General features: G+C 34.9%; 1 protein-coding gene across 1 annotated transcript in view; it reads left to right on the plus strand.

Moving 5' to 3' along the window:
- The window catches only part of LOC111506053 (probable G-protein coupled receptor Mth-like 3), a 64,854-nt gene that overhangs the window by 50,300 nt on the left and 855 nt on the right, over window positions 1-13,699 (plus strand). The window contains exons 3-6 of the mRNA XM_023160982.2: window positions 7,021-7,099; window positions 12,272-12,459; window positions 12,691-12,871; window positions 13,025-13,167. Coding sequence (XP_023016750.2) covers window positions 7,021-7,099; window positions 12,272-12,459; window positions 12,691-12,871; window positions 13,025-13,167 — 591 coding nt within the window. The remainder of the gene's footprint in view (window positions 1-7,020; window positions 7,100-12,271; window positions 12,460-12,690; window positions 12,872-13,024; window positions 13,168-13,699) is intronic.

Below are 13,699 nucleotides of genomic sequence, written 5' to 3' on the forward strand. Positions count from 1 at the left end.
TATATATATATATATATATATATATATATATATATATATATATAACACCGAGTTTCCTTCTTTGCTATTTTTGATAAACGTACTCAAATTATTCATTCAAGATGATATTTCCGATAAAAAAAATCGGTAGGTTGACTTCCGAGATACAAATTGTTGAAATTGTTCAAAACATGGTTGGTTTTTGTCGTAATTTTTTTTTGCAATTTCAGTTAATTGTATCAAGAAAACGAATGATTTTCTGATGAACATTTTATAGGAAAAAGTTGTTTGTTTTGACGAGATCCACCACAAACTTAGTTTTTGTAATGTTCTCAGCAACTTCACTTAGCGCCCTAGGAGATAAGTAATATGCATCGATATAGAAAATTGTAAATAACTCGAAAACGATCACTTCCAGCGTTGTTGAGAAAGTGTACCATTTTTACTTGGAAAAGGTGTGGGAATTAGGTTTTTTCATGAAAAGGACCATACGTTTACTGTCAATTTGAAATGAATAATGTAGTGCACGCAGTGCCCTCTAGATGTTACATGAAAATGAATACGAAACTATGATTTCCGACGTCAAAAAACCCTGGGTACCAAATTTCGTTCAAATAACTTGTTTTTTGCAAAGGTTATTTTTAAAACGAACAAACAAATCAATTTCAACATCCTGTATCTCCGAAACGAAGCATTTCCGGATACAAGTTTATATAAACTGTTTTCCTAAAAATTGTCTCAGGAATACGCCATTTGAATATTTTAACATACCTACTTATGTTACACCTTGTTTAGGAATTCACTGGTTATCGAATAGCGAACGAAATAACACGGAAGTGAGACAAAGTGTACCAAATGATTACTTTACAGTGGGATGTAGAATATATATTCTATTTTTTAAAGAGTTGATCTAATGAAAGAGTAGTTTTGTAAAGTCTCCAAACTTTGGCTCAGTAAAACATGCAAAATATCAGTTACTCAACTATAATATCACGAGAAATTCTTATGATTGGAATTTCCTGTTTCAAATTATCCTTGAAAATAAAATCTTGTAATTTTTTTAAACACCAATGGTTATGTCGAATATTCGTAGGTACTGTATTTTCTACATATTCATATGGTTTTGATCGCCACCTAATTTTTATTTTGTGGCATATACTTCAGATAAATAATTTCCAAGAAAGTGACCCACTCAATAGTAATAAGATTAGAATTTCTGATTTTGATCAAGATTCATTGCGTAATGAAAAATTATACAAATGAAATTACTCCAAGCCGTAACGATCACATGTATACAACAACAATTTAAGTTTAATTTATTCTATATTTTCCGCAAACCCAGAGTCTCAACCAATCATGAAAATCTTCCACATGTGAGAAATTAATATTCATTAATTATTACGTACGATGGAAACGTGTTAATGATTTTATAATCACAGTGTCAGACAGCTTCTAAAACATCATTCAACAGACAATGTTTAGTTTCCCAAATAGATTATATGTAATTAAATGACAGTATCTTTCCCATTAGGAGGATTAAAACAACAAAATGAATGATGTATGCGTACGGTGTGTATCCTAAAATACGGAAATTGAAAGAAAAATACTGTATTCAAAAAATATAATGATAAAATTTAGTAAATGTATACAAACTAAAGAAAATACAGATTGAATTATACGAAGTGCGTACTGAGCCTCAACCGTTGAAATATACTGCCTGTCGAAGAAAAATTTGTTAAAATAAAAAAAAGTTGATCATTTGAATGATGTTTTAAAATTCAAAAAAAAAAAAAAAAAATTCAGAAAATTCCATTGATTACAGGTTATTTCTTCCTGACATTATTCGAAGGAAAATCGTACTGAAAGAACATCGTACTAAAAAGTTAAAAAAAAATTAAATAAGCTTAAAACAATAACGAACGAAAAATAGAAGTACCTATTACTGTGAAAAACGCGACGGTCGCTTGATATACAAAAAATATGGCACAAAGCGCACACGCTTTTATCACACTAATACTAGTATTTTTCGTTCGTTATTGTTTGGAGCTTATTTAAAATAATATTTTCAACATTTCAGTTCGATGTTCTTCAAAAGCGTGTTTTTAATTTTTTTTAAATATATTTATTTTTCATTTTTTAGTTTCGTATGCTATAAAAGTGAGTCTTTTATTCTTTCTAAACTATATTTATATAATCTGAACTTTGGGATCAATCAGCCGTATATTGTTTAGAAAAATGACCATTGATATTTTTCGATTCTGGAGAGGCAGCCGAAAGGAGGGTTACAAATAAGGCAGCAGGGGCTCGTGTTAACGAAAAAATACTTTTTTCAAATGAAGAAATACATTTGAATTGAAGGGGTTATATTTTTAGGAGTGATTAATTTTGGGGAAGAAAGTTTTTGGCTTTCTACTACTCCATCTTGATAAAAAAAAAAGGGATGAGGGAATCTTCCAAAGGAAGGAAGTAATCAATTTGAAAATAAGTAACTCTATACATGGATGTGTAGATCATGCAAAGAAGTAACTTTCAGACACAAACTGAAAGAAAGTCCTCCTGAAACAGCTACTTTCATATAAACATTGAATTACACGAAAGAAAAAAAATTCTTTCGAAACAAATACTTCTACATGAACACTGAATTATACAGAAGAAACTTTGCTCTACTCAGTTTGTATTTCAAACATTCGTTGTGGAATAAAAATCAGATTATCATTCACTTGAGTTCTACTTTAAATGAATGGTAACAAAATCGCACTTACATGGAACACTATCATCCTCACTGGTATACATCGATGTTTCGCCTTAAGACACTTGCCCCAAGGTTCTTCAGTACCAAATTGGATAATATCATAGAAAATACACACAATTTATTCATGAATTACGATTTTTAATGTCACAGAATAAGCTTGATCTGCTTATGTCATCGATGACATCGTAATGACATTCATTCACCTATTTGATTCTGTATAATTCAGTGTTCATATAGAAGTATTTGTTTCGAATGATTTTTTTTACTTGCGTGTAATTCAATGTGTATATGAAAGTAGCTGTTTCAGGAGGACTTTCTTTCAGTTTGTGTCTGAAAGTTACTTCTTTGCATGATCTACACATCCATGTTTAGAGTTATTCATTTTCAAATTGATTACTTCATTCCTTTCTTTGGAAGATTCCCTCATCCCTTTTTTTGTATCAAGATGAAGTAGTAGAAAGCCAAATACTTTCTTTCCCAAAAATTAATCACTCCTAAAAATATAATCCCTTCATTTCAAATGAGATTCCTCTTGGCTGGGATTAAATCAAATAGGTGAATGAATGTCATTACGATGTCATCGATGACATAAGCAGATCAAGCTTTTTCCGTGACATTAAAAATTGTAATTCATGAATGAAGTGTGTGTATTTTCTATAATGTTATCCAATTTGGTACTGAAGAGCCCCGGGGCAAGTGTCTTAAGGCGAAACATCGATGTATACCAGTGAGGATGAGTGTTCCATGTAAGTGCAATTTGTTACCATTCATTTAAAGTAGAACTCATGTGAATGATATCTGATTTTTGTTCCACAACGAATGTTTGAAATACAAACTTAGTAGAGAAAAGTATCTTCTGTATAATTCAGTGTTCATATAGAAGTATTTGTTTCGAAAGATTTTTTTTTTATTTCGTGTAATTCAATGTTTATATGAAACTAGCTGTTTCAGGAGGACTTTCTTTCAGTTTGTGTCTGAAAGTTACTTCTTTGAATGATCTACACATCCATGTATAGAGTTACTTATTTTCAAATTGATTACTTCCTTCCTTTCTTTGGAAGATTCCCCTATCCCTTTTTTTGTATCAAGATGGAGTAGTAGAAAGCCAAAAACTTTCTTTCTAAAAAAAGAAATACATGTAAAGTGAGTTCGAATTATATCAAGGAGGTTACGTACAGCGCCATCTGCCCGCGTGTAGATCAAGCAATAATGTCGATAATTCTGTTAAATACAGATCCCGAGCATTCAAACGAGAATAAATATGAAATGAAAAGGAGAGTTACAAACATACATACATACAAGTGAAGCTAGTAAAAGCGTGTTGATATACTTTTTCAAATGAAGAAATACATGTAAAGTGTGTTCGAATTATATCAAGAAGGATACCAATACAAAGAAATAATGCTACTAAGAATTAGTCCACGTGGACTGAAGAACTGGCGGTTCGTATTGGATAATTTTTACTAACCAAGTTGGCTGAAGAGTGATAAAATTAAATTTGAAGTAATGTTACGGTGACCAATAGAATGTAGCGATGAGTACCGCCGTTGTTCAGTTCAGGAACTGATCGCGATTTGAGTGTTGAAATTCGATATTGGTGAAGTTATAATTACTAAAAATTTTGTTATTTGTTTAGAATGTGGCGTCTTGGACAGACTTTTTCCTGTGTAGTAATTCCAATAGCGCTGGTGAACAATGCGAAAAAGAGATACCAGTGAAAAACATTTGGATGCATTAGAATATTGAAACACAGATAGTATTTCAATGTACCTATATAAGAATCTACATATCAAGTTTGGTTTCGAGGGAAAAAAACTATTACAAGCAACTTCAGATTTGACCGAAATTTCTTTCTCAACTGTACGTAAAATAGTCAAAAACAAACCTTATGAACGCAAGATGCGATGTGATGCGGGATTACCAAAACCTTTAGATGTTCATCTAATAAAATCATTAAAAAAACAATATACGACTGTTACAAAATGAATGAGATTCCTATAATTGAAATCATAAGGAAAAAATTGAATACTTCGGGCCATAACGTGAGCTGCTGTGACAAAACTCTTCAGAATTGGATAAAGAAACTAGTATTTAGATTTAAAATAATAAATAAACGTCGAGCAGTTATGGAAAGCAGAAGAATAGTGGAATTGCGTAACAAGTACTTAGAACAAATAACTAAATATAGACACGAACAACGGCAAATTTTCTATTTGGACGAAACTTGGTATGACACTCACGACACAGTTACGAAAGGGTGGAAGGATGGTTCGAGAATGTGTACGCCAAACATGCCTGCAAACAAAGGATCACGACTAATCATCGTGCGTTGCGAAGGAAGTAAAGGATGGGTTCCGAATTCTTTGAAATTATGTGGAAAAAACTTGAGGACTGCAATTTTGACTATCATACGAACATGTGGAATTTAGTTAATTCCAAAACGTCATTCATGATAGTGGAACATGGAAGAAAGGTTGAGGATTCGTCTCTCTTCTATAGATACTCTCACGGAAAGTGTTCAAATGATTTGGCACATTTCTGCTCTTGGTGGAAACCAAGAGCAGAAATACGCGACGTACTGTGACTGATTATAGATTTGAGGTTCAACTCAGTACACCGCGAACTTCACTGTTTAAAAAGTCTTTCATCTGGAGAACTGCGTTTACGTGGAATAAACTTCCTGAGAACGTTTTTCCAAATGGATTTAATCTCCAGCGATTCAAATCAAATGTGAATCGCTACTTTCGCACAGACACCGCTCTTAGAGTGCCTGTTCGTGTTGTGTTTTGTCAAAAAAAACTATACAATTGGCAACTTCTACCTAATTTAACCGTCTTTGTATCTCTTATGGCTTCCAATTTTTCCATACTGGTCCTCCTTATCTTGGACACAGTATATAGTATGGGAACCAATGTATCGCTTAGTTAGTCACTTCATCGAAAAGGCTCGAAAATAATATGCCTTCTATTTTATAAGGGGATATTCACATACTTATATTCCTCCATGGAAAATGAAACATTAGACCGTTTCAAAAATTTTGTCCGTTTCAATGTCTTGTGTTTTGTAGATTCATGTTTCAATAAATATCAATTCTACTGTGTTGTGGTATATACTAATCGATAGAGAATTTTGTACACTATAGATTGATGCTGTTCAACTTTCAATTTCTTGCCTCTTTTCTGTTGATTACTGTATGATGTCGTTGAGCGATTTTCGGTGATTTTTTCTCTACGAACCGAACCAAGGCGTTGCCGGAACAGCTCGAAAAATTAACAAGGTATTTGGCAATGATAGTGTTAATGAACGCACTGTTCGACGTTGGTTTGCAAAATTTCGGAGATATAGTTTCGAAGATGAGCCCAAAAGTGGTCAACCTACAGTAATCCAGGACGAGGATTTGAGGACCTTGATAAAAACGTATTGGAAGAGTCCGAAAGCTCGAAAAGTGGGTGCCCCACGATTTGAACGATCGACAGAAATTATCATGATCCGAAGTCTTTTCTTCTTTGCTTTTGCGCAACCAAAACGATGTTTTTTGGATCTGAACGTCACGTGTGATAAAAAGTGAATCCTCTACGACAACAGGAAAAGTTCGGGAACGTGGTTGGACACCGATGAGTCTCCCAGGCACTTCCCAAAGGCAAAAACCCACTCAAAAAAGACCTAGGTTACAGTATGCTGCTCAGCGGTAGGTGTGATTCACTATAACTTTCTGCAACCGGGCCAAATCATTACAACAGAATCCCATCGTGGGGAAATCGACGAAATATACCGAATATTGCGTCAGCAGCCACCGGCACTGGTCAACAGAAGAGGTCCGATCCTGATCCACGACAACGCCCGTCCGCACCGTTCGAAATTGAAGGAATTGAGCGTCTAAGTTCTGCCTGTTCCACCATACTTCACAGACCTCTCGCCAACTGACTACCATCTTTTTTAGCACTTCGCCAATCGGGATCAGTCACAAAGGGCTCTCGTCTACTTCATCGAATCTCGATCATGCAATTTTTTTATGCTGACCGGATTAATCGACTTTTACGTTGGCAAAAGTGCACTGATTCAAATGACGCTGAGATATTACAGTTTGAAGCAATGTCATAAAACGAACAAAAACGGACAGATCCGAGGTGCTACTGGAAGGCAAATAAAACATAAAATTATCATTGTTTCTTTTATATATTTTATTATTTGAGACAATATCATTGGAATCTATATAACTGACACATAAACCAAAAACTGATATTCAAACGAATAAATATAATTTTCAAAAATGTTTTGGCATGTTCCAGCTTTCTCCATAATTTTCTTCGCTTCTGCTTCTTTCACCTGGTCAAACATCATGTGCTGGGATATTTGGTGTACCTTTGGGTAAGTAAATAACTTCCTCAAATTCGATATGGGAAGATTTGATACAATTATTATAGTTAAAGAATTAAATTCCCAACATTGTTATCATTGGAAATAATGGAGAAAACAAAGTTTGGATCAATTCAAATTATGAACAAACTAATACGGATTTCGGAAGAAGATGAAATTTGCAAACCCTCTAGATCTGTTTTCAATTCAAAAATCTCAGGGAAATGAAGAATATTTATTCACACGGTGTATACTAAATAATACACATTTTATACGACTACGAAGTTTGATATTTACTGTCTTCTTCATTAGTTCTCATGTTTCAAAGCAAACATCCTTATTGCGTGGCGATATTATATAATGATTTGCATGTAATCAGTTTGTAATTAGTTTGAGATTGCATATTAGTAAGAACGCACTGAATGAGTCATGAAAATTTCGTACAAATATGTATTCATTATTTATTCTCCACTTCATCAGGTTGAAACCATGAAAAACATACAGGATTCCAATATTTTCAATATCGTCCATTTTCTATCGAAATCCTAGTAATTGAAGTAAGGGAAAGTATTTGAAATTTGAATTGTAGTTCAAAGTACAAATGAGTAGAAATCAAAATAAATGTAATGACTGTGTGTAGGAGAGATAGCTATCTAAGTATTAGTAAAATGAATATTTCGAATAGAATTCAGAACATTCACCTCTCCCAGACAAAACTTTTTCTCGCGGAGGATATTCTAGAAGAAGCTTATTCCTCATTAGTGAAGAACAGATATAACGAAGACAGCAGTGTGTCTGGGACTCGACTATTTTATTGTTCCCTTTCGCATATACGAAACTTTCAACTACAATGAACAAGTAAAAAGTTCCATTCCGCATATCAAAACATAAATTAAATGATATAGCAAGCGCCAAACGTGATGGCGAGCACGTCCCCATGCGCACCAACTCAAAGTAACCCCCACTACAGCTCTTTAAAGATATACAAATGCTCTGTACAGAGGCGTATCATTATTATAATTTTAATTTCTACTTTATATTGAATACTTGTACTCTTATATTGAACTTATTTTTTTACCACCTTCATACACACATACACAAGTAGCTTATGCAGCTACTTCTGTGTTTTTCCGTGTTTATTCACCACTTATCCTAATTCATTGAGTTACTGTATTTTTAAATGAACTTCTTTTATGTATTTATATGTTGTTTCTACTGTGAATAAACCGTATTATTAACGTAGTATCTGCTGTTAAGGCCCTATCCTCCGAAGCCCCGATACATTCGGGAGGGCGCGCCAGCATTATCAACCATCGATCACTCCCCACACCGTGGGGTAAGTAATCATTAGGTCCGAGAATCGTATGCCCTGAGCAAGCGCAGTGAGCCAAAAATGACAGCCTTCTGCATCTGTCCAGCTAGGATTTCTGCCTTACTACGGCAAGCCGGTATGATTATAAGATTTGAGAGTAGAGAGGGCATAATTCCACCAAGAACTCCAATCTCGATATTTTATCCGTTTTTCCTCATCTTTTCTGAAGATATTCGTCTCGCCAGGAGCTGAAAACTCCACGACAAATATCGTTTTGCTCTGGTGGTCGAGAAGGACTACATCAGGCTTATCAGCTTGTATGAGCCTGAGGGTGAAGAAAGAATAGTTCCAATAAATTCGGTACTTCTCATTCCACATAACGGATTCAATATCCCCCGGAGCGTATAGTAGGGCAACACCGGTGTCTCGTCAATACCGTAAGAGTTCTGTTGATAGTAATATAGCACTCTTAGGGCCGCGTTATGTCGATAGATATAGGCCGAGACCACTAATGCTGGAAATGTTGATAGCAAGTGCATTAGGGTCTCGGGCGCCTCGTGGCAGGCCCTGCACCTTGTGTCAGGAACCTCTATACCCATCACGCGACTGCGGTAGACCAATGTGTTGAAGACACCATCCTGGCAAGCCATAATGAAGCCCTCAGTTTCCAACATCAGCCCACTCGACCTGAGAAAAGCGAAAGTCAGGCGCTTTAATAAGCTAAGGTCTTCAATGTTATTGAAGAAGACCCCATGTATTGGCTTATCCTTGTGTTTCCGCAGAAGTAAGGTGATCGCTGCGGCTTTTATATGAGCTTTTTGCTGAACGAGTTCCAACTCGGTGACAGAGTTGTGGTCACCTCGTTCAATGTCGAAAACTAAACCCAGTTCATCAGCTGCTCGGGCAGATGCCCTAAAGAGAAAAACTCCAATTCCTGCTCTCTCATGGTCACAGACCATTATTATTATTACTTGTCCTCCAATTATGTTTGCCATTGGCTGAATGATTTGTGTTGTTTATGAAAAAATCTCATCACCTAATGAAAGTTTATTTTTGGATAACTTTATCATTATATAACATTTTATTGAACTGTACTACTACCTATAATACTAAATAAAATTTTAATAGAAATTACAAAGAAGTCATGTTCCATTTGCTACCCTAATTAAAACCAATTATAGGTCCGACACTGGCCGGCAAGAGGCTTATCGTAATCCAATAGTAATTTAGTTGGAAGAGTATATACCTGGGCGATCGCTTGCTCACGTTTGGTGCTTGCTGTATACTTATTAATTTTTCCCGTAAGTTGCCATGGAAAGGCCCAGTTTCCGAAGCCCCGATACATTTGGGAGGGCGCGGCAGCATTATCAACCAACGACAACCACTCACAACGAGTGGTAAGTGATAATTGGGTCAGAGAATCATGTGCCATGAGTAAGCGCAGTGAGCCAAGCCTTTTGCATTTGTCCTGTCTTAGCAAGCCGACATAATCTTGAGATTCGAAAGTAGAGAACAACCTTCTTAACGGAGTAGTCTGGATCCTTTCTTCTCCTCTTTTTGGACTATATTCGTCTCAGCCGGAGCTAAAAATTTACGACGAATATCGTCTTGCCCTGATGGTCGAGAAGAACTAGGGCATTACCGGTGTCTTGTCAATACCATAAAAGGGCCGTAGGTGGTAATAAATTACTCAGAGGTCCATATTATCTCGATGAATGAAGGCTGAGACCGCCTATGCTCGACATGCCGACAAGTGCATTAGAGTCTCAGATGATTCCTATCAGACTCTGCACCTGGTGCCAGGAACCTCTTTACACATCATCTGACTTCAGTAGACTGAAGTGTTGAGGACTCCATCTTGGCAGGCCATCCTGAACCTCTCAGTTTCCGACTTCAGCTCGACCTGAGGAAAGCGACGGTTACGGGAGTTGATAAGCCGTGGTCTTCAATATTGGTAACGAAGACCTCATGCAATGGCTCATTCTTATGTTGCTGCAGAAATAAAGGGCCTTTTTGCTGACCGGGTTCCAACTCCCTGGCAGAGTTGTGATCACCTCGTTCAGTGTGATAACCTCGTTCATCAGCCGCTAGGGCAGCTACCTCATGTGATGCAGTATCAAATGCCTAACGGCAATCGATTCCAGCCATAAAGAGGTTAGGCATATACTGTATCGAGTCTTGCGTTACACGTCTATCGATGAGCAGGTTCTCTTCACATCCAGATACTCTTCTCTTCGACTCTGTTTACTCATATATCAGTTCAAATACTCGGTCAACTGTGAAGAGTATTTATGTGTATGAAAAACGGTAGGTTCGCGGAAACTTGCGCAAATAACTGTCAAATATGATTCAAATATCGTGGCATTTGCCAAGGAATAGTTGTCTTACCGCGGGCATTTGCCCGATGCTGCTGTCTAGAAATGTTTTGAATTTCAGTCGATTTATTTGTTTTCGTGATACAATATTTTTTAAGTAGCTTACAATTGAATAAGAAGTGTTTTCTAACAGGTTATCACCTTAATTTATTTAGTAGTTTCACAAATATTAGTAATCTATTACTTCGATGGAAAATCAACAAGCCAATAGACTTTTTGGTATTGATCAAGTGTATGGGAATTCCCTTACACTATATGAAATATCAGAGGTATTCCCATTGTCATGATGAATATGATAGATCATCTCATTTCATTTGTCCATGGCATATAATATTTCAATATATTGATGGATGTAGCCGTTATTACGTGGTAGGAGATCATTAAATAAAATTTTCTGTTTTTTAATACTTGTATTTGTAACTAACGTCACTACAGTTTCGTCCTATAAGGACATTTTCAAACGAATACTATGTAATAAAAGTTCAGTATATTTCAGTAAAAGTCTAAACACGTTTTGTTTTGTTTTCTTTGCTTCAATTCACTCTGAATAACTGAAAAAATTATTACTTTTTCAATTGTATCTTCATTGTCGAAATAAATTGTTAAAATATGAATTTTAGTGGATGGTCTAAAAATTGCTTGTACTATATCCAAATATTTCTTTGAAACGTTCTAAGAATAACATGCAATAAATACTCCATCAACAAGTTATTGCAGACATGAGAAGCGTTTCTATTTGATGAAATACCAAAGTTAATTTCCAATCCCGTCAATATCCTTGGCATTTCTTTTCATGCCCAATAACACTTCAATTATAATCAATAAGGGACTCATGTAGTGTCTGAATTTTTCGATTACGAAACAAGAAGCAGAAGGATATGAAAATTTCATTCGAGAAAAGAGGTTCCTATATAGGGTGTTTTCTAAATGAGGAGAAAAATGGAAAGGCGTATTCAGGAGCTAGTTTTATGAAAACAACTAATTTTACCTATACAAACATAGATGGCGGCTCGGGGGGAGTGGCGGCTTAGATGGAGCCGTTAAATGCCGACTCGGGACACAGTTTAGCCAATATTATTGTTCATAAAATGTACGCCACTGACGTTTCTTGAAACATTTAATTTTCTATAAAGATAAAACTTTTCAAGTCTTCGTAGCTCATAGCTACGTAGCTGAACACACCCTTACATTTTTTCACTACAATAATAAAACACTCTGTATGATATAACGATTGTGTGTCTATTTATTTTCAAACTGTGTTTTTTCTTTTCAGTGAAAGATTATGAGAAGGATTATTAAAAAAAAACAAAAAAATAAATGTTCCACTCATTTTTTTGAAATTGACGGAATATTAGATTTAGCAAGTTTTTCAGATACCTCCACGGATGCTTATGTTTATTTAGAAAATGATACCAAACTTCTCAAGTTGAATATTTCTTTTTCCATTCTTCCTAAGTTCATTATTTTCTAATCTGAAGATTTATTGTTTTGTTCCAGGACAACAAGACTCTATTTAGGAACAACTCAAAGAAAAATGGATTTCACAAAACTATTAGTCTACAGTTTATATGGCTGGGGAGTTCCACTGCTTTTGACCCTAGTGATATTCGTTTTCCATAAATGGAAGGTGTTACCGTATTCCATACAACCATTTTTGGCGGAAGTCAAGTGTTTCTTTGACACTAGTAGGTATAAGTAATTATAAATTGAGTTACTGTTTATGGAATCCAATTCAAATCAGCTGACTAAATATGCTGTATTTACTCCTACAAAGTAGGAGTAAATACTGTAAATACTGCTGTATTTTCAGAATATATTTTACTGGCCTATAAAAAGTATCATTCTCAAGTTGTTTCTTCAATTTTACAATGACAATGGTGGATAAAATACATAAAAACATAATATCAAAATTTCAGAACGAGGAAATTACGCCAAAGATCTCTTCTACAACATTCCACTGCTTATTATCCAGTTGGTGAATATGGTTCTCTTCATAAAAACCGTGTTATACTGTTTGGAGGTGAAGAACGACATAAATAAAATCAACGACACGACCAAGAATGAAAAAATGAAGAGGTATCACAGTGATAAAGAAAGGTATTCTGTAGTAAATGATTAAGGCAATGATAATTTATTTTTATGCTTGAAACTAACTTTTTTCGCTGTATTGTGTCAAAAATATTTTACATCTTCATTTACGTATAAGTATTGATTTTTATTCCTATTATTTTATATATTTTTCAATTTCAGATTATTCCTGATTCTGAAGTTGTTGGTGATAATGGGAATGTCTTACATTTTCGAGGTGGTATCAGCATTTTTCGACATGAGTGAGATGGGTTTCATTCCAAAATATATTGAAATAATTTGGGATACAATCAATGCTTTACAAGGTAGGTATTATCAGCTGGCTACAGAATTCTGCAGAATTTTTTTCATACTTTCTAAAGAAAAAGGTTAGATTAGGTTAGGTCCAAAGTGAGTGGGTATATTCGACCCTCCACCGCAAGCCGCAAGGGTTTATTGTGGCTCACAACTATTCACACTCTTTCAAATAAACCCAACTCCTTAACGAAGCCGATTTCTAAAGAAAGAACTTAAACTTGAAATAAAGTTGAATTGAAATCGAGACCGAAGATATTTAAAAATAATAACTATGAATTATACATATAAATTTCGAAAAAATCCTTGGTATAATAATTTTTATTGACAACCGTACCAATTATCAATTTGCAATTAATTTTACTAAAAATATCACTTTCTCACATTTTTTGATAGAGGTGAGAGGTTCCCGTGACTACATTTGTTTTCCTCAAATAGAATTGAGTAAATATTTACCAGAAGTGCAATAAAAGTGAGGTTATATTTATTCTCTAATTTGAAACACTCAATTGAAGGCATGGAACATAAATATAAATGATGCAA

The sequence above is a fragment of the Leptinotarsa decemlineata genome, unplaced genomic scaffold (assembly GCF_025532065.1).
Source record: "Leptinotarsa decemlineata unplaced genomic scaffold, Ldec_3_MD MMD2_tig00026354_RagTag_RagTag, whole genome shotgun sequence".
In the NCBI taxonomy this organism is placed as follows: Eukaryota; Metazoa; Arthropoda; class Insecta; order Coleoptera; family Chrysomelidae; genus Leptinotarsa; species Leptinotarsa decemlineata.